The sequence below is a fragment of the Lycorma delicatula genome, chromosome 7, assembly GCF_047948215.1.
Source record: "Lycorma delicatula isolate Av1 chromosome 7, ASM4794821v1, whole genome shotgun sequence".
In the NCBI taxonomy this organism is placed as follows: domain Eukaryota; kingdom Metazoa; phylum Arthropoda; class Insecta; order Hemiptera; family Fulgoridae; genus Lycorma; species Lycorma delicatula.
Genome location: NC_134461.1, coordinates 962,306 through 986,652, shown reverse-complemented (window position 1 = coordinate 986,652; position 24,347 = coordinate 962,306). Strand labels below are relative to the sequence as shown.

Sequence of the window (24,347 nt, the reverse complement as noted above, 5' to 3'; positions counted from 1 at the left end):
CAACTAGATTTGTAATCGGCTTAAACAATTTCATATATGATCTGCAAAAAATTAAAAAAATGCGAATAGCCTATGAATAAACAGTAATTTATAAATACAATGAAAATTTGGGAACCCAAATGCATGCCTTGTCTTAATCCATATCTAACATACATAGGCTTAGAGATAAAATTATCAATTTTAACATAAGGAATTCTGTTTGTACGAAATGGATGTATCCAAGACAACAATTTATTATAAAATTCACACGCAGCAGGTTTTTTAATAAGTAATTTGATATTAACTACACCAATGGCACAACAAAAATCAGTATAAAATGATTCAAGATATGAAAGAATGATTGAAGAGCTAAGTTAAAAACTATACAAAAAGACAGAGCGTTTCTTCACTAAAAGAGGATGATTATATTCTGGGCCTACAAAAGAGTTATCATTAACTCAAATGGCCTTTTCAGTATCATTCTCAGTTAAAATAATGCAGGAATCGTTACAGTTAAATGTAATTTTAGTTAAGGAAAACTCGTTAATATAGACACTTTCACATTTTTAAGCGAAAAGATTATATAATATTGGCGCCCTTATTAGCATACTCACTTCAAAAAGCGTACAAGATGGATAAGATCTGCTGTTGTCATTTTTATTAGCAAATTTTAAAAAAAATCTTTGACTAACAGTATTGCATACAATTTCTTTCTAAATAATTCTTAATAATAAATAGATTACGTTTTTGAAGCTTATGGAATTTTTTGTTATTAATAATTGCGATAATAATTTCACTAGAGAACTGCTTGTAGTTTTGGTAGATGACATTCAACAATATTACTGTATTATAATTATAATAATTTAACTGTGGCTGTGCTGTTTGTGTATGGTAAGTGAATTACATATACAATTTATTTTACTTTTATAAATTGTACAATAAATCATAAACATATTTACTCTAGCATTTATTTATTGTTTGTTATTACAGAAAATAAATTTCGTACACCTGGAAGAGAAGGCTTGAGATTATGAATAGTGACAGTCAGAAAAGATTTGTTATGGTTGAAGAGACCATCTCGGTTAAATCTGAAAATTTAAAAGTTGAAAATGAAGTGGTAAGTGGTCGATTTTGTATACAGTGGTACACCAATTATCCAGATGGACATTGCAAGGCCAAATCTGGATAATTGAAAATGGTAATTTAAAAAAGGTTGTGGTATATATTGCACATATAATTCTATATTTAATGGGTAATACAATAAGTAAAAAAAATAAAAGTAAAAAGTAAATGTGTTTCAGTTAAATTAAGAAGAAATTTGGAAAATGAAAATAAAATGTACGGTGTAAGAAAAAAGAGATAGTAAAATGTTGCAAAAAATACAGTATATAGACATTTGCTTTTATAATCAGTTTTACAAATGTCGGTATAAATATATATATATATGTAATTATTATGTTTTTACTAAATGAATTGCAAATAGGCAGTTAAATAACCCAGTATAATAAAGATTGATTATAGGAATTGTAAAAATTCCTATTTAAACCATATGTCACAGGAATGGTACGCCTGAGTGTACAAGACTACACATAGTTTATATGTCATAAATACCATCCTCATTTAAATGGACGATGGTGGGGTAGCTTTATTGTTCACTAGTTGGTTACTAGTTTCAAAAAGAGTAATGACAATATTAGTGGTGTACTCATGATTAGGAGTTTTTACAATTTGTGTGCCTGCATCTACGTATGCTATCAAATTTTATTTATATATATCCAGTTTCTGGCTCTGAAATGTCTTAATATCAAAGTGTGCCCATTTTATTCTAATAAAGTGAATGAAATTTAGCCTATCTTTCCAGTAAACTTTCATCATCTGCTACAGTTTTTTCAGGTATATATACATCTCTGAATTTTTTAACAAGATAGTCAATAATCGATTTTATTTTTTGGAGATTTATTAGTATTATTATCATCATGAGTAAAATTGAGGAAATACAATAAAAGTTTGATTCTTTGGGCTAAAACTTTTCCAAATCCATGAGTTGTAAAAAGGAGATTCTTTGTGTAATAACTTTCATTTTGTGGCTTTCAGGTAATTCCTGATAGCGTATATACAGCTACAAACAAAAGCATGTCATAATTATCAGTCTGTTTCCACAGGTGAAACCTCAAAAACTGGTTTAGTAGTTTTTTTAAAAATAAATCTTTGATGTAAAGATTAGTCTGCTTGACATAAAGAATGTCAACTAATTTATTTGTAAAATATAACTCTAATAATGAATATACATTGTTAGGACATATAGAATTGAGAAACAATATGATACTACAGCTTCAGCAATAAATTAGAGTAAAAATGGAACTAGACTCACATATGATACAGTAACCCAATAAAATGTGTCAATTCATAATGATGAGTTATTTCATCAGTGGCACTTTTTAGCAAAGAAGTGGATGACAAATTATTTCGTCAAGGAAATTTTTATCAGGGTAGTTATTTGATGAGTTATTTCATCAAAAACTATGAAGGGGTTAAATAACTTGCTATTAATTGTCAGTATTTGGTGTCATAAGTTTACATGATTTATGTTTGGTTGAATTGTAGTTTTAATCTCGCTTGTCTAATCTAATTGCTTTTACGTTCCTGTTATTTCCCTTTTTCAGTTACTTTTTTTTTCATATCGCCTTCATTATTTTTAAGTATTTTACTTTTTTCTTCTGTCCAGGTAAGAAATATTTCTTCTACAGTTTTTCCCCCCCGGAAACCTGAAATATTTTGCAATTGTCGTAGTAAATGTTCTTTGATGTATTTTTCTGTTATTATTTTTTAGATTTTAAAATGTAGAAATAGCTTGTTAGGGTTCATTCTTTGTAGATGACCATAAAAGGTGATTTTTCTTTTTCTGATTAAATCGAACACTTTCTCCATGTTCATTATTGTGTCTTCTTTTCTGTCTTTGATGGGCTGAAAGACTTTTTTTTTTAATATTGTTCATTCATTTGTCTATTAGAAGTTGTCAGATGTTCAGTGGGACATAGAGCTTCTGATCAAATGACTGTTCAGTAGTGCCTTATTTTAGCATTCAGTGATAGTAATTTTCTGCTACAGGTGTTTAGTTAATTGATAGATTAGCCACTTTACTGTGTATGGACCTAACGGCTTCTTTTTCAGGGATGTTCGACTTCAATAGTCTCCTCTGGGTATTTTAAATCTTCAATTTCAGTAATTTCCTGTGTTATTAATTTTTTAGACAGCTAATAAAATATCATTATAAGAAATTTATAGGGTTTACTTTTATAATTTAGTAAAATTAAAGGGAAATTTAGAAACGTAACCAGACAACAGTACTGTCTTTTCATAACTTCAACTTACAGGAAGAAGAGCCTTAATTTCCTTCTGAATATGAAAAATCTTCTCACCAATTTATTTTAAAAATATTGAAATATTCTCTTTTATGGAAACAACATTCGTCTGTTGCAGAATTTTTAAATAATAATAATTATAAAAAAAACACAGTTTATCTGCATTCTGATCAAAATGTATTTAAATATATGCTCAAAATAATTTTCAATAGCGCCCTTAGAATTGTGGATTATCTTTTTGTGATTTTTTATTTTTAAATATTTACCTTAACATTATTTCATGTGTTTTATATAAACAGTTAATATAGACTTTGATCGCATCTATTTTTATCTTATAATTTGTTTTTCTTTAATCTATTTTATGATGACAGTATATCTTGATAATAGACAAATTTACAATGGTATAATTAAGTTTGTCAGAATAAAAAAAGATATTTTATGGAATATTAATTAATTTCAACATTTTTGTAAGGTTTTTTTTCATCTTATTTTTATAGGAATCTGAGATCTCATTAAATGATGACATTCCACCTCGGATTAATCTTAAAATTAATGATGTACACACTGTAAAGGAGGAGGAATTTTATCCAGGTCATGTAAGTATTTATAATTATTGGATATTGTAACATACATGGTGAGGTTGGACAGAAACCTGAAAAAGAAACTAAATTATGAAATATAGGTAATAGGAACTATGGTAACTAAAGTACACACGCCTTTGACAATGAAAAATTCATAACTTATTTCTTTGCAATGGCGGCAGAAATATTCAGTAATGAAGGAGAAGAATAAATCTATCTTTTCCTTAATGAATTTCTTTAATTCACAACTTCACCCATTTTGGGAGTGAAGAAACAATGAATATTTTTAATATGTTAATGTTCAAGGGAGCTAGGGCCTCGGTTAATAGCTTAAAACCTTCTCTGGGGTAACACAATTGTATTCTGAAATTTGAAAGTAATCAGTCAGTCAGGTTCGTCTCACATGATGCATGAGCAAACAGACAAACTATATATATATTCCCAGTTTGAATTTTCAAAATCGGATGATTGTTTTCTGATATAAGAGCACCTCCAAAAAAGTGGTCCAGGGGCATCCCGTTTGTTAATAGTTCATAGTAATGATTGGGCTAGTCTCCCATGAGGTGTCCGTATACCTCACCACTCTAGCCTCACATGCAGTCCCCAAGGGAAGGTCATTATTGTTAAACAGAAAGAAATTGTTCAAAATTTAATATTACTCATTATTTTTGTAATATTTTTCAGTCGACTGATATGATACATTCAGTTCAAACTCACCTCACACAGTGATGACTCACAGTTCATTAAAGATTGTGCTTCAACCGGAAAATCTCTACTACTACAGATATATATTCATATTTTTTTTTTTGAGATTGAAAACATATCTAAAAACCTCAGTTATGCTGAGAAATGTGGGTAAAAATTTAGTTGAAATTGATTAAGGAGTATTTTGTTTAACCCAAACAAACAAAAACCCTCTGCCTCTTTATGTAATAGTATAGATAGAGATAGGAAGTATTATCAGCAAATACTGCTTTGTTAAAGTGAAGCTTAATTCTAATAATATATATTAAATTAGTTTTAAGTTCACCCAAAAAGATTTTTAATTTGAAAAAAATTAACAGATTGCTGGCATGCAGAAATAAGAAAATGAGTGAAAAATCTCATACACAACCCAGCAGCTGTTTTTAACATATGAATAGATGTTTTTAACAACTTTATGTATTCATTCAAAACAAATAAATTTTGCTGCTTTTGTAAAATAAAGCTTTAGTTGCTTTTATAGACAATTAAAATCTAAACCATGGATACCTATAGACTTTGATTGTTGGGGTTCAATAAACCATATGTTACAGGAATGTTACGCCTGAGTGTACAAGACTACACATTGTTTACATGTCATGCATATCATCCTCATTTAATTGGACGTTCATGGGGTAGCTTTATTGTTCACTAGTTGGTTACTAGTTTCAAAAAGAGTAATGACAATAAAAGTGGTGTAGCCATGATTAGGAGTTTTTACAATTTGTGTGCCTGCATCTACGTATGCTATCAAATTTTATTTATATATATCCAGTTTCTGACTCTGAAATGTCTTAATATCAAAGTGTGCTCTTTTTATTCTAATAAAGTGAATGAAATTTAGCCTACCTTTCCAGTAAACTTTCATCATCTGCTGAAATTTTTTCTGGTGTATATACATCTCCGAATTTTTTAACAAGATATTCAGAAAGAAAGTGTTCAAATTTTATTTAATATTACTCATTATTTTTGTAATATTTTTCAGTCGACTGAAAAATATTCGACCAGAAACCACTGTGAACACATGGTCCAACTCTCACCGAACAAGAGCATCAAGTGCATGACCCCCAAGCGAGTCCAAACCATCACATGCCAATTCTTCCTTCCACCTGGGACACATGAAAAAGATGCGCTCCATTGTGTTAGTTTCTTCACAATACTGACATTGATCTGTACACCTCCTTCCAATCCTACAGACGTAGACCCCAAATGACATATGGTCTATTGACCAATACAGCAGCTACTTCTGGGATCAAAATATAGCTCTAATGTCCTTTTGGATTCTTCCACCTCCTGCTATTCAATAAACATACGGGTCCTTGCCTTCTGTGATCCTGTCCCTTTTTCCTTGGCTATGAGGTCGAATGGTGGCATTCACACCACCACTAGTGAAGCATCCAAGGAAACTGTCCTATATAATTGGGCTACCCTGATTGCCAACTTCCTATACTTGCTGTTCAGTCTGAAGGCCTCCCACCTTACCGCCATCACATACAATATTGTATGTGATAGCAATAGTATCGGCTATATATCCAACACCACCGTAGACGCTAATATCCTGCGTTTAGATGCCCTGGGACCTCCGACATTGGCCTTAGCCTCATCAGTGTTGAGGACATTTGCTCCGCCTTCGTGGGCACCTAAAATAGATTTATCGTTGTTTTTGTTAGCTTATTTTAAAAAAATCTTTGGTGCCATTGCGTAAAGATTCCCAACTTTAACAGTATAATTAAAAAATAAATCTTGACTAAGAGTATTACAAATATTTTGTTCTTAAATATATTTTAATAAGAAGGTAGATCTATGTTGTTTTTTAAGATTATGGAAGTTTTTCTCATTAATAATTGTGTAAATTCTGCTTCAAAAATTACAATATATATAAATATTTTTGGTACTTGATTATCAACAATATTGTTAATATGTAGTTGCAGTTCTAAAAAAATTTCTATGTTGGTGATAAATATCAAATCCGAGTCAGGTATTGCATTTTTCATTTGCTACTAAATTCAGTTTCCTTGTTTCACTCTTAAACTTCAATATTATATGGCAATATAATAAATAAATATCATTTACAATCAAACTCCTATTTAGTAAATGGTGAATGTTATAAAAATATCTGATAAGAATTGTTTAGCTATAAGATTTAACTCAAAATCATAGGCAACATTATCTCTAAGGTAAATTATATTTACCATGATAAAAAGTTTTACTGTAAGCATTATTAACATAATATGTCAGTAAGATTAGAAAAAACAAACTCATGAGAATTACCACAAGAGTTTTAACAGATTATTTGATTGTAAAAGGTTACAATTTGTAGAAAAATCTATAAGATGAGTTGAAACATTTTTTGATAATATTTTGCAAAATCTGGCATATTAAAGTCACCTAATAATAGTAATAATTTAACTGTGGCTGTCCTATATGTGTATGCTAAGCAAATTACAGGAGCAAATTTATATATTTAATAAATTATACAAAAAAATCGTAAAAATCTTTACTTTGTAGCATTCATTTTTTTGTTTTTTATTACAGCAAGTAGATTTACTACAGCTGAAAGAGGAACTACTTGATATCAAAAAAGATCATTTAGCAATTGAAGACACCAATTTGTATAAATTAGAAAATTTAGAAGTTAAAAATGAAGTGGTAAGTAAGGGTATTAGATTCTGCATACAGTGAAAACACCAATTGTCCAGATGAACCTTTACAAGGCCAGATCTGGATAATTGGGTAAAAATTTACTTTAATAAGTTTTACAAAGGCTAAAATACATGTATGTTTTTGCTAAATGAATTGCAAAAAGGTCAATTGAAAAATTCAGTAAAATAAACATACATAAAATATTTCCGGTTGAAGTGAATATTTATTTTTCAAATAATGTATTATTTTTTCTTTAATTTCTTAATTTGGATTTAAGCAGTCCAGTTTGTCAGACATCTTGAAAATCGGCATCCTACTGTATTGTTTTTCATTATTATGGCCTTGCATGTTAATTTTGGATTCCATGCAGTTCATTTGTGAACTCGTATATATTAATTATTTAGCAGGTTAAACTTTTTATAGTCCATTTTTTTTCTCTCTACATAAATGTCTATATGTACGATAGAATATTCTTTCAGCCTCTGCAAAGCACGGAATTAGAGAAACACTCTTGCCTCTAATTTCTTACTTCAAAATGCCTTCAGGCCTAAGCTCATTCTCAGTGATAACTTTTATAAATTCTTCAACTATTCACAATTTATATAATAACCATTAGCTTTTTACATTGTGTAAAAATTGTTTGTTTAAAATAAAAATTAATAAAACAAATTTTAAACTTCTAAAAATATTCGAAATGCTTTTAAAGATTTTTTATTTTTAACAAATATTTGTTCAGTCAATAATGAAAAAGTATTACAATAATTATTAATTTATCATATCTTATCTTTGGATACCAACTTAATTTAAATAAAAGTATCTCCATCAAATTCTGTTTGCAGATTTACAAGGCTGAATTCACGTTTATATATATATATATATATATATTGTCAGACATCTTGAAAATCGGCATCCTACTGTATTGTTTTTCATTATTATGGCCTTGCATGTAAATTTTGGATTCCATGCAGTTCATTTGTGAACTCGTATATATTAATTATTTAGCAGGTTAAACTTTTTATCTTCAGTATTAATTTTTTCAACTATTTCCAAATTACCTTCTAAACTAAATAATAGTTTTAAACTAAATAATAATCAAAATTATTATAAAATTGTCAGCAACATTCGAGAAACCTATTATTCTATTTTTAAATGATTTAAAATGTTCATTACATCTATCTTTAAATGATCTATTTGTTTTATATATCTTTTCATAATTGTTACATTTAATTTTATAAATACCAGAAGACCCACATTTATTTTTTACTTTTTAATGTTTTATTATATGATTATCAGGTTTGTATTTTTTATTTGTATACGCATCAATTTAGTTTTCTATAATTTTATTTGTATAAAATTATTTTAGATAAACATTTCACTATTTTTATGGGTAATAATATAGTAATATTTTTATTACTGAAAAATTCTGGATTATATTTTTAATATCAGTCAATGACATATGATATCAATTTTTTATAGCTATATTCTTGATACTAAAATTACAAAATTCTTATTTGTCGTTTATGTATTTTATTGCTCTGTTTAAGTACATACTTAAAAATATTAACCTTCTGGGACCAAATATGATTAGAATTCCTATTTATAAAAATTTCATTTCAGGTAGGTTTTTTATATAATTCAGTTTTTATTTGATTGTTTTTATTTTAATATATATATATATCCAAATAATTTATTTTTCTGTTATGTTCCATTTCAAATGTAAACTATAAAGTTCTATGATCCGAATTGAATTTATTTAAAATGACTTCATCATTATCTATAACTGGTTCATATATAACTAAATTATCATCCACGAATCTGACCCACAATAAAATTTAATATACGTGATTTATGCCATATACTGTTCTATTATCAAATTCCTGCAATATATTTTTGACATTAAAGCAGATAAGGGAAATCCCATGGGTAAAATATGTTCTCATATGTAACAGGTTCCAATAAATTCAAAATAATTCTGCTTACACATGTTTCTAATTGTTAAATATTTATAAATTTTATGTCTTCTCCTGCTTTTATTAATTTATTATCTTTTGAGATTGTGTAATCAATGGGTTTATCTGAGTACGTATTAGTTATATCTAAGCTAGTAATTTTAGTTTTAATAATTATTAACTTATTTTATTTATTAATTCATACCTGTTTTTTATATTATATTTATATTCTAAATATATCTTTGATCTAATTGCTATATCAATAATTTTAGTAATAATATAACTTGGGGCTGTTTTGAAATTGATTAATGGTCTTGTTGTTATACCTTCCTTGTGTAATTTTGGGAAACCTGTAAGTTTTGGGGTGTAAGGTATATGTGGATAATCTGATATGATATTTTAATTTATTATTATTATTAAATATTTCCTTGTATTTAACTATGGAATTTTTTTTAATTTTTAAAACTTTATTGTTGGGTCATTAATTTTTTTTAAAACCATTTCATTTATATATTCATTTTATTTCTCAATTGAAATAACAGGAATTTTTGTTTTATCGTATTCTTCTGGTATTTATAAAATTAAATCCAACAATTGCAAAAACATTACGAAATGTAAAAAGCTAATAGTTATTGTATAATTGTAAACAGTTTAAGAATTCATAAAAGATATCACTGAGAATGGGCTTAGGTCCAATAGCGTCTGATGGAGTAAAAGATTAAAGGTGAATGTTTCTCTAATTCTGTGATTTGTGGAGGCTGAAAGAATATTATATTGTATATATATATATATATATATGGGTGTAACATTTAGGATCAGACTTTTTAACTTTTCTCCAAAGTAATATCTTTTAACAAAAGTCAGATTGAGCCTTCATGGGTTATGCTTGGAGGTATCCCAAACAAATAGGAGAAATTTGTCTGGTGAACTGAATCTAAAAAACTTCATAGCTTCATTTATCATCAAATCACACCTCACTAGATCGCATTTAAAGATGTAACTCGGAACCTAGTTTGACAAGTGACCCCTTGAGAGGCATCACTGAAAGATCTTTTTTAAGAAATACTCCACCTGCTGAATCAAGCAACACCAGAGTTTAGAAAAGGCAGCATTTAGATATGGTGGGCTGGCACTTAGAATATAACATGCAACTGGAAGCATTGGAATGCCCTAACACTACACACACAAATAAGAAAAATACAAAGTCCAAAATCAAACCAAAGCAAATCAAATCATCTACATTTCCACACACAAAGTAAACTTGCTGCAGCGGACTGGTAAACTAAAAATAATAACTGGCCGAATGGACCAATACAAAATTCTCATCATGGGTCTGCAGGAAATAAGAAACATTGACCAGGATGCCATTGAATCTCATGGATATAGACTCTGCAAAGGTATACCTGGAAAGAGAGTGATGAAAAAGTGCCACAGTTTGGAACAGGCTTTTTAGTCAGACTCAAAATAAGAACTCTATACAATAATTCCAGTCACAATCTCCAAGAATCTCAACACTCACACCAAATGCATCTAATAAAATCTACACTATAATAAACAGCCATGCATCCACTAATTATAAAAATAATTCTCCAAAAGACTATAAAGAAACAGTAAGGTTCTGGAATCTACGCGACCTAACTATAAATAACATAACTGAAATCCATGTTAAACAATTAATTGGAAACTCAATGCCCAACTAGACAGAGAAAGAAGACCACGACAACATTGGAAAATTGCCCACTCAAATGAAAACAAACAAAAATGGAGAGAGATTCATAGATCTCGGCAGAAATGACAAGCTAATATTGAACTCCACATATTTCAAGAGGAAATCTCAAATAATCAAAATCTAAAAACACCTTGATTACACTATAGGAGAATGGTAACTAGACCGTCTTTATGGATAAACAGCACCACATGGAGATCTACAGTGTAAAAGTCATCCGAAGAGTAGACACTGGATCCAATCACTATGTAGTCAAAATAAAATTTGCTTCACAAAGAAAACAACAAAATCAAATCTAAAACTAAAAGAAAAGAGTATCCTGCCCGACTGGTCAAGAATGAAAATCACCAAGAAGCAACCAAAAAAATAACAATCACAGATAAACTCGAAGATCCAGTAAATTAATCGCAGAAGAATTAGCCCCAATAAAATCCCGTACAAAAACATCAATGTTGGAACGGCAAATGTGTCAAAACAGTGGAAAAAAATCTACTATTGCTATTAATCCCAAAAATTAGAAATATCCTTCCAAAATCTAGTAAAACAAAGAAAAGAAACCACCTGACCCCTAAGGAGAATAAAGAGACTATACATCATTAAAAAAACACTGAAGTCAATATAAGAAACTGGCTAACAGAAATAAAAACAATTTGGAAATCCTTGTTAAATATTTTAATGATCTCCTAAATTGCAAAGAACCAACAAAATTCTTAAACTTTAACACCAACACCAACAGTTCATCAACAGTTTGTCAACATCTGGATCAAAGAAGAACTACCAGAACAGTGGACGATAGCCCTCATCCATTTGCTACACAAAAATGGGGGCAAAACAGACCCTAACAATTAACTGGGGAATCTCACTCCTAGACACAACATACAAAATTCTTACAAGAATCATCCACAACTCGAAAAAAACCAGGAGAATACAAGGAAGGTTTCAGAGCCTGTAGGAGCTGCCCAGAACACATCTTGAGTTTCAAGCTAATAATGGATTACAAGAGGATGTGGTCATAACGTTTGTAGATTTCAAGAAAGCTTATGACTGCATCCCTACTAAAAATTCTAAGACACCTTGAACTACTTATCAAATTATAAACATGATAAAACTGACCCTTACAAACAGTGTCAAAGGTAAAATTCAGAGGTGAGCTCTCAGACGTTTTGGAGATCAAAACAGGATTGCGCCAAGGCAATGAGTTCTCATGACTACTGTTCAACTGTATTTTAGAAATGGTGATGAGGGAATGGCTCAAGCTCTCAAAACGTTGTCTACTAAAAGTTAAAATGGGTGGAAAAATTGAAACAAACCTTCCTAGTTTTGTTGACGAGTTGGCACTTGTGTAGCAAATGGCATTGATGAAACTAAGTCACGGATATTAGTACTTCAAAACATTACAAATAAAATTGGACCCAAAATTTAGTAACCCAATTTTAATACCTTGGAGAAATAGTAACAAACAATCTAAACAAACATTCCTTTATCTGAATAAGAAGAAAAATCTAGCTGAAGCACAAAAATGAACCTGGTACACTTATAATAAAAATGCCTATCAATAAATACAAAAATAAGACACTAAAACACAGTTATAAAACCATAAACCACTTATTCAGCAAACACTCTTCCACCTGAACGAACAATCAAAGACAGACAGATTCCATAAGATGGAAAGAAAAAATTGGAAGAACTTGCATGGATAAAAAGTATCTGAAAGATGGGCAGTGGTGGGAGTGTGCCAAACAAAATCATGTACAAAGAGTTGGAACCCATTACTGATATGCATAAGAGGAGATTAGGATTCTTTCGACATAATCATGTGGATGCAGTATTCAAGACTTCGGAAACTGCTAATGCAGTACAATCTCGACTCGGAAAATACAAAGGCAGGATGCAGATGATTGAGAGAAATGAGATAGGATCTGAAGGAAATTGGCATTACATCAGTAGACGCCACAGGTACGATAAAATTAAATGAGAAACTCATGAACAAAAACTCTTATAAGATAAAACCTCACAACACAAACATTTTCAACACTAGAAAGGGCACAAAGATTGAAATGTATGAAAAAGTAATGGGAGGACCACAAGGCCCAAACAGTCCCATCAAAGAGACATGCATAACAGACTGACTAAAATGATCCTATGCGGTCATAAAAGATAATAATAATATATATATTTAGCCCACCAGGCTGATCTAGTGTTTAACTCATCACAAAAAAGTTGTTTTAACAGCTGATTTTCAAAGTCGAAAGTTCTCAGGTTCAAATCCTAGTAAAAGTCAGTTGCTTTTATACAGATTTAAAAACTTAGCAGTGAATACCTGTGTACTCTGGTGGTTGGGGTTTAATTAACCATATGTCTCAGGAATGGATCTTCTGAGTCTCTACTAAACTAAACAAAGTGTAGTCTGATACATATCATTATCTCATTGAGCCATGGTGAAATAAGTTTACATGTTGTGAATCTTCTATGTATATATTTCTAATCTTACTGTGAAAACGATTAAATTATTTTCTATGGAAATAGTTCATAAATATTTATGAATTTAGCCATTCAGAGTTCAAGATCACAGAATAATAACTTATATTCATGTTTGCCAGTTCCCAGAGTTATTACTATATTTCAGTTTAATACTAGTCATACATTTTTTTTTTTTTAAATGAATTTTAATGTTTTTGAAATATGAAAATGTTTTCCTTCTTAGTGTGGAAATTTCTAAAACAAGGGGCAGGACAAATACCAACATCACATTCACAACAATAATATCGTGATTCCTTTCTTATATGGTTTCCATAATAACAACACATCTTGTAGGTGCAATTTTTATTCTGTATCGGGAATATACGACAGGAAATGTCATTCTCAGAGTATGAGAGAATCATCTCCTACAGAGAGCCTACAATTTTTGGGAGTGACTTTGATGAATTTCAACATTTTGTTCATTAAGGGGCTTCTCTTTATTGAACAAGAGTGTACTGGACTGTAAGGTTTAAAAAAAATTATTAAAATTGTAGCTCCAGCTTTTTAATGTTTTTAGTGAATGGAGTCATATATAATTTATAATTTTCTGTTTACAAGACCATTAGTTGGTTGCTTTAAACTGTCTGCCCTAGGTTTGATTTTGTTTCATGTGAAGCAACTAAAGTACGTCTGGGCACAGTCATGGTAATGTTCTCTGATAGTTTTGATGTCCATTGTACATAAATTTCTGTGGTATAAATAATTGAGCTGCTTGTGTGTGGCTGATTATCACCTTTATTTCAGTGGTAATATCATGTTTATGTAACACTGGTGTATATTTGTTGTGTGAAATATTGCAAAACCTCTTCTTCTCTTTCATTCTTGAGAATGACTAGTGCCGTTTTTATTAGTGATGTGTCTAATGTCAGGTCTCACATTAATCATTCACTTGACAATATTTTATATATATATACACTATAATTCAGTTCTTAAATATTCAGGTAAAAAATAAGTTACACACAAATAAATATAAATAAAAATTTCATTATATGAAATGTTTTACAGTTTTCAGCGACTTTGTTGTTTTTATTATAAATACTTCAATTTTAACTTAGATTGTTTTTATTTTTGAAGATAATGGATGTACCTGTAAAGAATATCTACGTGTATGAAGCACTCCCCTCTAACAGTATCAAACTAGAAACTGAAGATGATACCACAAAGGAAACTTTATTGTTGATTTTACCACATCACCCTATTGAAGATGATATTACACCTGTTTGTGTAAGTATAAATTGATTAATTTTTTGCTTTGTTTGTGTCATGGAAAGATCATCAGCCATTGAACTATAACATTAAATTATTGATTTTGTTTTTCAGGAAAGTGAATCTTTGCAAGTGAAAGAGGAGCCGATCAATAATGGGTGTGATAATATTGATGAAGTGACAGATCCTCTTGTGAGTGAAGGGACCAACCTAATTAAATTAGAAGATCATAAAATCAAAAATGAAGCAGTAAGTTAGTTTTACTCGCCCTTTCAAAGTGAATTTTGTAGAGTAGTTATGTGAGTGAAACTTTATGTAAGCACTTAATGTTGATGTTTTAATTTGACTTCATTGCATTTTTTTACCATGTTTTGGTTTATTCTTTAGTATTACATGAACTTTCAAGTACGAGGATCATTACAGTTCTGATGTTTTACTAGACTGATTGATATGTACTGCCACATTGGCCAAAAAGATACTGTTCTTTTACCACAATAATGTGCGGGTACACATATCTCTGATAGTAGTTGCAAAACTCAATGATAATCCACACTTTGACAAAGTCATCTGGAAGCATGTGCTGTATTCACCTGACTTGGTTTCAATTAATTATTACCTTCTCCCAAATCTGAAAAAATGGCTCATTGGACAAAGATTTATTTCTAATGATGCAAAGGTGAGAGAACTGCTTATTTCGCAGAGTTGGACAAATCACATCATACTGATAATATAAAAAAAGTTGGAAAATCTGGGTAAATGAAACAAATTGCAAGAGAATTAAGTTGAAAGTTAAAAAAAAATTCTTCAAAACCTTCCTGAACAACCGCCATATTTGTTTTAAATTGACTTATAAAATTAATTTTCTCAGATTTAAATTTGTGATTAATGTGTTTGCTATTTTGTTATTTTTTGCAACATACACTTTGAGAAAATAAAGTGTATAATATATATATATATATATATATATATATATATAAATAACAATTGTAATATTGTATTAATAGTAAATTCATATAAAAATAAAATTAAATCAGTTTTGTTCTTTTTTGGCCTAATTTTGTCATAATTGGATTTTTCTAAAATTTTTAGCAAGAGATTTTAATGGTATTTACTACCAAAAATATTTATATTTAGGATATGTGATTTGTATATAAGTGGTATTATTACTATGTTCCAGTCAGAATGAAATAAAAAAAAAACATTTATTGGAAATTAATTAGTTTGTAATATGATTTGTTTATCTTTTTTTTAAAGGAATCTGAGATCTTATTGAATGATGTTTCACCACTGGTTAATCTTAATATGAAAAGCAATGAACTTCGAATAAAAGATTTTCACACAGTGAAGACAAAAGATGGGATGGTATTTTATCCATGTCGTGTAAGTATTAGCTATTGGCTATTGTTACAAACATGATTTGTCTCTTCTTAATTTCATTACTATGTATATATTTCAATGTGTTCGTTTTTAACAAAATGTTTGTAATTGTATTTAGTTCATTTTAATTAATATCGATTTATTGAGATGTTTGTGAATGATAAATGGTCAATGTGTGAGAGCAAAGTGTGTTTTTGAAATTCATTGATGACTAAAATATGTGAATTTTAACCTGTTGATGGAGTTGACATTTTAGTAAGCTTTGGGTGATTTGTTGTTAATTGTATTCAGTGTTCATGTTTCAATATTTATCAGGTAGGCAGTTTAAAGTGGACCTGGTAAGACTAAACATGGTTGTGACATAAAATCTTTAAATGAGAAGAAAATAATATAAAATCTAATTTTGTGATTACATTAGGAAGACTTAACATATCTACCACATTTTGACAAAAGATATCCGAAGCGATCACCCTGCACAGCTGATGCATCAATGCTAAAGTAATCATATTGAGAGTCACCTGATGCAAACTGTTGTCAATGACTTCAGTTTTTTATTATGAACATTTGTCTTCAGTTATTGATAGTATAGGACTTGCAACTAGACAAATCGTCTAGTCAGAATTGCACTAGACAAATCGTGTTGACAAGGAAAACCACTGTTCTTGAAAATTATTGCACTGAAGCATGAATAGTTTACAACAGACAATAATTGATTAGAGCAGTAATATACACCTCCAATAATAGTGCTAATAGGAGCAGTGTAAAAGGTAGCACTCAAATACCTGTAGTTAAGCTCTCTCAGTTTGGTTTTTAAGTTTCTTGCCCTGTGTGGAAATATATATATATATATATCAGTGTTTCTTGCATGCGCACCACTTCATCAGATTTATTTACAAGTTTTTTGAAATGTTTTTAATATATTGTTATAAGAGGACACGAATTTAGAAGAATTAAAAAAATTATATATTTTTATTTTGTTTATTATAAAATTATACATTATAAATCATGTTTTCCAGTTTGATCATATATATATATATATATATATATATATGTTGTATTTTTTTAATAAAAAATTCAACTTGAACAACCGAAGTACAGAATTATAAAGTAAATGAAATGACACATACCTTATTTTTTATTCCAAAAGCACCTTTACAGGATCCTGCATCATCAGTTGTATATAATATAATTAAATAAAATTACATATCAAACATAATAAAAAATTAAAATATTGTAATATTAAAATTTCAATGTAGTGAAAATATCAAGAAATTTAATTTAAATAATACAAGGTAAAGTTTGGACATTTTTCAGAGATTTTAAACATATAAATACAAAAGATTCCAACTTGATCAACTTTCACACAGAATATGAAGATGACAATTATAAAGGCAGCAACAGATGGCAGCACATTTTTATATAAAAAAAAGAAATAATCATAATTTTTATAAATAGCGTGATTTAAATCAACTCAGTAATGGAAATTGGCTTTCCAGGTTACATAGCGTAAATTTATTCTATTTATTATTTTTTTTAAACTTAAGTTGTTATTTATTGTAGAAGTAGTTATTTTATTTAACTGACTTCATATGTTTTTTATATATGATTGTAGTTTTAATTTTCTATTATGTTTGATATGTAATTTTATTTAATTGTATTATATAAAACTGATATGCAGGATCCCGCAAAAGTGGTTAGAATAAAAAATAAAATGTTATTTCATTTACTTTGTAATTCTTTACTTGGGTTGTTCAAATTGGTTTTTTATTATAAAAATACCATATATTGGTACAGAAGAATATGACGTTTTACTATAATCTACAGAGTGTCCAGTCTAAAAGTACAGCTTAAAATTAAGAGAACCAGTTAACATAACTTGGCAACTTTTTTTAAAATAAACATCAACTCTCGCAATGTTTTAATGTAAATTTGTCTACTTCAGTGTATGCACCTTTTGTTGCTCTTCAGATGCCTGGAAAATAATCTACCTCCTGCCAGGTGTTTAAGAGCATCAGCTTCATTATTAGACCTACACCTTCAATTTTTTTATTTTAAATCGTCCAAATCTCAAACTTTCTTTTGTTACAACTTTTAATGAAATTTCAAGCAAAAAAGTTAGAGAAGTGATATCTGAGAGATCTAGCTGGCCATGCAGTCCGTTCTTCATCTGATCTTACATCTGGGGAAGTGTTGTTCAGGAAACTGGTAACATCTCAATATAATTGTGGTGTAGCACCATTTTGTTGGAAATGAATCCGGCAGGATCTGAGGAACCGGAAAATTCTGAAACAGGTAGACGTAAATCTGCCCTGTCACAGTGGGCTCCATGAAAATAATCAGTCTGATTATGCCATTTTTGTTTCATCATAACTAGACATTGACTATGGGTGTGTCCCTTTCATTTTTGATTACTGCATGGAGTTTTAAGTACATTAAATTTGACAGAGTGTCTTTAACTATCCTGCACATATGAAAAGTTGTCTCACCACTAAATAAGATATATAACTATAAATAAGAGTTGTAACTTGTATTCTTGCAAACTGAGTGCTTATGGTAATGTTGTGAACAGTAGAAAGAGATATTTGCAGTCCATAACTAGGTCGCCTAATAAAGTTAATGGGACGGGCAGTGAATGCGTCGCTTACTTGATCCATAGCCTCATCACAACTGTAACCTTTGATGATTTGTGTTTCTTAAAGTCATACCTTTGAGGACGTTAAACTTTGACGTAAAAGAATTGATATTCCATTCAGTTTGTACAAGCTGTTAAACATATGTACATGATTGAAACTCCATTAACTAAAGCATGCACTGAATGGTTTTTGAGGGATCCACATCTTGATGGACTACAATCGCATTGGAGTCAGCTTGTCTGCACATCATACGCATATTCTACTGACTATTGAAAGTACCCTGAACAATTCTTGGAGATTTATGCTATCATTTGAGTCTACTAAGAAGTTAGGACTGATTTCCTAAATATAGGCCATTTGTTTTGGATACCTTTAGCCCAGACAATCTGTAAAGTTTCAGCTATGTGTATAGATATGCAATAGGATAAGTAAAGTTTGTTATTACGTTAAACTTTACTTGTGAATCAATAAATAATATTCCAAACGATGTTTATTTTGAATATATGTTTAAAATACTCAGTTTTTTATCCATATTTTGCGACTTTTTACAAAATACAATAATGTTATTGTAATGGAAATAATTTTATATTAATTCATAATTATTTTTTAATTGTTGGTTTAATTTTACAGGTTATTATTGATAAATTAACCATCAAAGGAAGTACCAAGAATAATTGTAAGAGTAGTGTAAATAATTCTGACTTTTGTAAAAAGTCTGTCATTCCAGAAAATAATTTAAAAACACAACTTATTAAGCATAACGAAGAGAAGAATTATGTTTGTACCATTTGTCAGAAGACTTTTAATCAAAGTTCTGAATTAAAATCACATTTAAACGTTCATACGAAAGAGAAAATTTATTATGTTTGCAAAATCTGCCATAAGGTTTTTAACTGTAATTTTAATTTAAAGCAACATCTTAACATTCATACAAAAGAGAAGAATTATATTTGTAACTTTTGTCAAAAGTCATTTAATCAGAAAAGCAATTTAGAAATACATCTTAATATTCATACAAAAGAGAATAATTATAATTGTAACTATTGTCAGAAGTCATTTAATCAGAAAGCCAGTTTAAAATTACATCTTAATATTCATACAAAAGAGAAGAATTATATTTGTAACTTTTGTCAAAAGTCATTTAATCACAAAACCAGTTTAAAAAAACATCTTAATATTCATACAAAAGAGAAGAATTATATTTGTACCTTTTGTCAAAAGTCATTTAATCACAACAGCAATTTAAAAATACATCTTAATATTCATACAAAAGAGAAGAATTATATTTGTAACTTTTGTCAAAAGTCATTTAATCACAAAAGCAGTTTAAAAATGCATCTTAATATTCATACAAAAGAGAAGAATTATATTTGTAACTTTTGTCAAAAGTCATTTAATCACAAAACCAGTTTAAAAAAACATCTTAATATTCATACAAAAGAGAAGAATTATATTTGTACCTTTTGTCAAAAGTCATTTAATCACAACAGCAATTTAAAAAAACATCTTAATATTCATACAAAAGAGAAGAATTATATTTGTAACTTTTGTCAAAAGTCATTTAATCAGAAAGCCAGTTTAAAATTACATCTTAATATTCATACAAAAGAGAAGAATTATATTTGTAACTTTTGTCAAAAGTCATTTAATCGCAAAAGCAATTTAAAAAAACATATTAATATTCATACAAACGAGAATAATTATATTTGTAACTTTTGTCAAAAGTCATTTAATTACAAAAACAATTTAAAATTACATCTTAATATTCATACAAAATAGAAAAATTAGTTTTGTAAATTCTGCGAAAAGGATTTTTATTGCCTTTCTAGTTTAAAGCGACATCTTAATATTCATAACTAATTTCAACTATTTCTTATGATGTTATTTGTACTTGCATACATGGTCTCACACTCACTACAGACTTGAGATGTTTGTTGTCATTGATTGATGGGCAGTTATGACATCGCCTGTGTTTTTTCTGTAGCAATTCAGGTTTGATTTTTCCTTTTTTAATTTTTAATACATTTCTAATATTAAAGTCAGCGATGTTGGAAGTCTGGATTCTTCAAGTCGTCGTCTCATATGAGTTAAGGCAAATGATTTCCTTAAATATGTGTCCATATTTTCAGGGCTTATTTTTCATGAACATTTAAAAGGTGCATAGATCCTGAAAACTGATAAGCATCTTGTCTACAATTAGATACTTGGTGGGAGAATAATTCGGCCGGCAATTTGAGATTAACATTTTAATTAATTTGAAAATATGAGCGGTTTTGTCACCATCTTGTATACTGGAGTGTACTTTAGTGCCGTTAAAACTAACAGAAATAAAAACCGCTGAATGGACATGGTTTCCCTGAATATAACACTTCCAGTTCCATCACTTTCGGCAGATTCCTTACATCTTCTTTACTAGAATTAAATATACCAAATAAATACAGTAGTCCATTAAAGCTTTTAATTCAATATTATCAGTGTGATTAACAAAGGAAGTTGTGGAGCAGTAGTTTTAGTGATAATTTAATAATTTTATGTTCTAATTAAAACAGTAATTCCCAATAATAAATTGAATTAATAGAGATTCAAGTTTTTAGCAGTTTCTTTTATTTGAGAAAGATGAGTCCTAATAACATTAGTTCAGTACTCCATTTATAACAATTTTTTTCATAGACAGACTTTCGTCTAATTTCCTGTTCAACAATTCATCGGATACACTCATCGCGTTTTTGTTTTTAATTTCACATACATTGTCAGGACTTTCTATGTCACATTCACTATCGCTATCATATTCACTAAATATAGATTCACTGTCCTACAGATCATCAGTTCATTAAGATATCTTCAATTTCATTTTCATTCAAGCTTTACTACATTCACAAGAGGTACTTTTACTCAGTAAACTCATAATTTGATAAAAATGTAAAAAATACAATGACGATTTTATTACCAAAAAAAAAAGTAACATTGCTACTATCATCGGATTGATTGTGAACACTCGTAAAAGGTAAACCAATAAGTTTCATTGTACATGGCACTATAGCTGACCTTGAAACACCCTTGAATTCAGTGGACAATGAAAATCTGGGAAGTAGCAACTGTCATTGCAACATAACCAACAAAAATATACCTCTCAGGTCAAAAATGACCAAACGGCAACAATTAAGAGTTAAATTTGTATAACTTTGCAATTATTTTGAATTTATGCTTGTAAATTTACCAAAATATTTTTCAAAATATATACTATCAGTAAATGTAAAAAAAAATTACATTTTTTTTAACACCTAAAAAAATAAGAATCTTTAAGATTAGACCATACTTTGTTGCTACTGGTATATCCCGATACATCTATTTAGGAAATATATTTCAGCAACTACATTTAGCATTTCTATTTGAATCTTGCCCGATCTTTTGTAAAGACAAAAAAATCTCCTCTTTAGTATTTATTTTTTCCACACAGCATCTTCCCTTTCTAAACCACCCTGATATATTTCCCAATTTGTTTATTGATGTGCTCTTCTCTTCTTTGTATTCTCTACAAGTTTTATAAGATTTTAAATGTTACTGAAAGGAGAGACATTCCACTGTAAATTTTATCTCCTCTTTTGTGTCAAGGATGAATTGGGGCAGAGTGGCCATTCTGGCAGGATTTTTTTTGTCTTCCAAATATTTTCTGTAATAGATCATTGATTAATTAGCTAATAATCATAATTTTAAAAATTACAAAGTTATTGGGTCCTCGCCCGGATGCTTTATTATTTTTTTGAGATCAAATTATTCTTTATTTCTTGTTTATTCAGGGGACTTGAGTTTTCTAGTTTAGATACTGGTTACAAACAGTTGATCTTTTTTCTGGATTTTTTAGCAGATTCAACAGTTTTTCAAAATTATTGACAAAAATTTTACTATCGCAAAATTATATTTTTTATTAAATTTTATATGTATTCAATTTTTTATAAAATAAATATCTTTATGAAATAGAGTATTTTATTGTAATAAAAAAATTAGTTTATTATATTTCAGTTTTAGAAATGTTTATAATATATAAATTGCGATTATTATGTGATATTAAGAAATAATATTTTGTTCATAAATTAAAAGATTTCAGAATTATGTAGTCTGATTTTACAATATGTATGTGAAATGAAAACTTAATCTTCCACTTAAATATTTAAGTGGATTAAACTATATTTATATACTCTTATTATGTAAAAATTATGTTTTTGAATATTTTCATATGTACATTCAAAGTTATTTATTTTTTTAATCAAATAAAGTTCTACAAAAAACAGATTGCTTTTTTATTTAAAATGTACACGATTCCTTTTCGTAAGAACAGTTTGTTGTATTATATTATGACCAGATGCATTTATCCTGTACCAATTAGATAATTAAAACTAAATTAAAGCTACCCTCTTTTCCTGATCTACATTCTCTTTTCCAAATCTACATACATCTAATCTGCATAGTCTTAACTTTTCCGTTTAAATTTTTTAGTGTCCCAGCCATGGGGGTTTAAATGCGGTGGCCTCACATCAAAAAGTAGATTATTATGAGGTTGTTTCATTTATAAAAATCTCATTTTTCTACATTTAATGGTATGTCATTGTTATAATCTTAGGCATATATGGACAATGTTAAAGATAATTTGTTGCAGCATTTTTTTTTGTTTAAACTCATTTTCTCCAGTCTTATTTCTTTCCAGACCATCTTCTTTTTCTATTTTCCAACTCGTGATTGAAAATTAACTTTCTAAACAGATCTTGTTTTAAAAAAGTTTCAACAATACCTAAGTCTTGGAGAACCGTTTTAATCGCTTTAGTCTAATTTATTTTGTTTTCTTTTCTGCAGAAATCTATTTAATTTTTTCAGTATTCTATTATTACTTTTTAAAAAGATGTGACAAAAGAAACACATCTTTCTTTTCTCAGTGCCTAATAAAAAGTTTTGTATTTTAATAGAATAATAATGAAATTACAATTGCTGGGAAATTATTAATGTTCAGTAATGAAACAAATTCATAAAATAGTAAAATATTAGCGGTTAATAAAATGTACAATCAAAGATATGAAAAAAGTAGGGATAGATTTTTTTTTTTTGCAAAAATGGATGTTATACACTTTTGAGATTGAGCACTCGAACCACCCTCAACCAGCAGCAGCCCATCGTCGACATAAGCCACAATGCGACAGCCACCGGACAAACGTAGCCTCATGAGAGAGTCAAACTCGATGGTCCAGACGAGTGAACCTAATATACTGCCCTGTGGACATCCTTTTGACAGGGTCTTTCCTACTTGCGAACTGCCGTCACGAAGGACAACAGTTCTTTTGCTGAAGTAACTCGAGAGAGTCCTAATTTCATCCCGCGTGCAACCACGCTTCTGTAATTGAAACAAGGCAGAGGGCCACCACAAGTTATTAAATGCCCGGGATATGTCCAAGAAGACACCGAGTACATACTTGCACTCACTGCCTGAAGCCAGATCCAGGACCCTAATAATCGCATTCTCTGTACTCTTACCGGATCTAAAGCCATACTGGTCGTCCATCAGCATGTGATTCAAAGTGAGCCTACTATTAATGCGGAGGTAAAGTACCTTCTCGAAAATTTTTCCAACAACTGGTAAGAGC

The 24,347-nt window shown here is 29.3% G+C and overlaps 1 protein-coding gene across 1 annotated transcript; it reads left to right on the top strand.

The window, feature by feature from the left end:
• Positions 1–1,007: 1,007 nt before the first annotated feature.
• LOC142327842 (uncharacterized) lies at positions 1,008–22,523 on the top strand. Its single transcript, XM_075371185.1, has 7 exons — positions 1,008–1,096; positions 3,839–3,937; positions 7,199–7,312; positions 14,576–14,725; positions 14,822–14,956; positions 19,348–19,494; positions 22,515–22,523. Exons 1-7 carry the CDS (start codon positions 1,010–1,012, stop codon positions 22,521–22,523), a joined length of 741 nt encoding a protein of 246 aa, XP_075227300.1. The 5' UTR covers positions 1,008–1,009.
• The last annotated feature ends 1,824 nt before the right edge of the window (positions 22,524–24,347 follow it).